This window comes from Lolium perenne, chromosome 3 (genome assembly GCF_019359855.2).
Source record: "Lolium perenne isolate Kyuss_39 chromosome 3, Kyuss_2.0, whole genome shotgun sequence".
Lineage (NCBI taxonomy): Eukaryota > Viridiplantae > Streptophyta > Magnoliopsida > Poales > Poaceae > Lolium > Lolium perenne.
Window position 1 is genome coordinate 262,932,032 of NC_067246.2, and position 2,345 is coordinate 262,934,376.

Consider the following 2,345-nt stretch of genomic DNA (forward strand, 5'->3'; position numbering starts at 1 on the left):
ATTGGCGTACCCTCGAAAAAATAAAAGTTCAAAAGAGTGAGAAAGTGGGTGGTGTAAAACATCGTTGGTGGTGTATAATGCCCCCTTTTTTAAACCATCCGATGGGGATGCTCTTACCAATTATCCTTTTCTTACAACTACTTTGTTGGCGATGACAAAAATTTGTGGCATTCGAAGGGTTTCACAGGAGGTTTATAACATGTACATTAAATGCCAACAGTGGCTGGCACACGCATGTGGAAGAAGAGTTTATCAGGTTTACGAAGGGAAACAAAATTATGGCGAAATGGAGGAGGTGGAGGAAGGAAGTTGCGTGGACGCTTCAATGTAAATAGTGATGAGGAGAGCGCGTTTCCACTCAGACACGATTTTAGGTCTCGCTCACGAGACGCGCTGTGGCCTGTGGGTCACTCCACAGTCTTGTTGCATGGAAAAGGAATGCTTCGTCGAAAGAAAAAGGGAAAGGAACGGTCTAGCGAGCTCACTGATCAATCTCCAATCACCTTTCGTAGATCGGTGCAGCGTTCATCACTGGCCGTTGGACGGATGTAGCTTGTGATCACGGAAAAACCAAAAAACACATTCTACCATCTCCATGGCGACTGCTTGCGCGTTGTGCTCCGTCGCCGTGCTCACCTGGTTCGTCTTAATCGCCGTCCTGGTGCTGAGCTTTTTCGTCGACAACGGCACCGTCCAGATGCGCGTCACGGCCAGCTATGCTCTGGTCGACTGCGCCCCGCCGCCGCCGCCGCCATCATCAGCCGCAAGAAACAGCAGCGCCTTCCGCGAAAGCCTCCTCCCGCTCCTGATCGCCCTGCCTGCCGCCGCCGCACCGCATGGATTCGCCTCCCTTCACTCCGACGACCACGGCGTCTTCGTCCGCGGCATCTGCCTCGGCTTCGACCACACCAGCAGCTGCCACGCGTGCCTCGTCGCGGCCGCCGAGAACCTCACCAGCAGCTGCCTCGGCGCGAGCCGCCGCGGCGGAGCTTGGAGGAGCGAGAGCTGTTTCGTGGCCTACGCCGACACGAACACCTCCTCCGCGCGGGAGGACGCCTTCCGTGACGTCGTCTTCTCCGGCGAAGACCCGGGAGGAGACCCCAACTGCTTCGACACGCGGAAGCTCGTCGCGCTCGCGCGGTCCATGGCGCGGCGCCGCGCCGCGAAGGTCTTGGGCGCGCATGTGTTCAGGGACGCGGCCACACTAACGAGGAGGAGCGTCGCCGCCGCGCAGGACACGGTGCGCGTGTTTCCGGACGTCGCCAGGGGGGACACCAGGGTGCGCGTGCTGGCGCAGTGCGCGCGGGACCGCGCCGGCGCGGCGGAGTGCGCGCGGTGCCTGGGCGACGCGGCGAGGCAGGTGCCGCCGTGCTCCTGGGGCCTCGACGGTGCGCACGTGCGCGTGGCGGACGTCGTCGGGTACAGCTGCTTCCTGCGAGTGGAGACGTTGGTTAAGCCGCAGCCCGTGGCGACATGGCGGAGTGAGTACTTCTTTCTACATGTAATTCTCTTGCAAGATCATGCCAAATTCTAAGCTGTCTCTAAGTTGAAGATGGTCGATCGATGCCTGCAGGTCATTTTTTGGATATGGCAACGAACGTCCTGGTAGCGCTCGAAGTTTTTGCAACAGTTCTTGCCGCAGTAGCATCAGGTGCGTTCCTGTTTCCGCATCTAAATTCATGACTGTCAATCAGTCTGTGATTTCATTGCTGAGCACAGTCTGATCTGGGGCTCTGGTGAAGCAGGTGCGCTGGTTTAGCACCACGCGGGTTTGGCTCTCTCGTCGTCCTGGGTGATATACTGGTTGATTGAGGACTTCATAATCTCGAATCGGTTGATAATTAGTCATCTATGTTCTTATGTTTTCCTTGAACTGCAGTCCATACTTGCTGTGTTTTGCATACCTGCAGCGTGGTTGTTGGCTTTTTTTTGTTGTTGAGGGAATGCAGCGTGCTTGTTGATTTCTGCTTGTTTTCTAAGAAATTTTCATCTGGAATCCATGCCTAAATCGGTGCACACACCAGGGATGGTTGAATGAATACAAGGTATTACGGCGTACCGTCCTTCTCCATTAACTGTGAAGAACGAATAGGACATTGGACTCTGAAAAAAAGATGCTTATAGTCATCACATAGCAATACATCATTGATTAAGTTGGAGAATGGCTGAATGGGTGCTGAATTAGCATACTATGCCGATTGCAAGTACATTGTCCATGTGGCTCCAAGTATGGTGAAAAATCCATCTATTATTACCATAACTTAATCAGATAAGCCCTTGTGCATGTGGTGTTTCTTTTCGAAAAGGAGGTTAAAATCTCGGCCTCTACATTAAAGCGATGCACA

General features: G+C 53.9%; 1 protein-coding gene across 1 annotated transcript; it reads left to right on the forward strand.

Annotated features, from left to right (window-relative positions):
* Positions 1–455: 455 nt before the first annotated feature.
* On the forward strand, positions 456–2,089 carry LOC127338650 (uncharacterized). Its single transcript, XM_051364687.2, has 3 exons — positions 456–1,481; positions 1,574–1,651; positions 1,746–2,089. Exons 1-3 carry the CDS (start codon positions 596–598, stop codon positions 1,757–1,759), a joined length of 978 nt encoding a protein of 325 aa, XP_051220647.1. The 5' UTR covers positions 456–595; the 3' UTR covers positions 1,760–2,089.
* Positions 2,090–2,345: the final 256 nt, after the last annotated feature.

Excerpts from the sequence above, each read along its gene's own strand:
- LOC127338650 (XM_051364687.2), top strand. The coding sequence starts at position 596 with ATGGCGACTGCTTGCGCGTTGTGCTCCGTCGCCGTGCTCACCTGGTTC. Across the intron at positions 1,482-1,573 it reads GCCCGTGGCGACATGGCGGA|GTCATTTTTTGGATATGGCA; the intron begins GTGAGTACTTCT and ends CGATGCCTGCAG.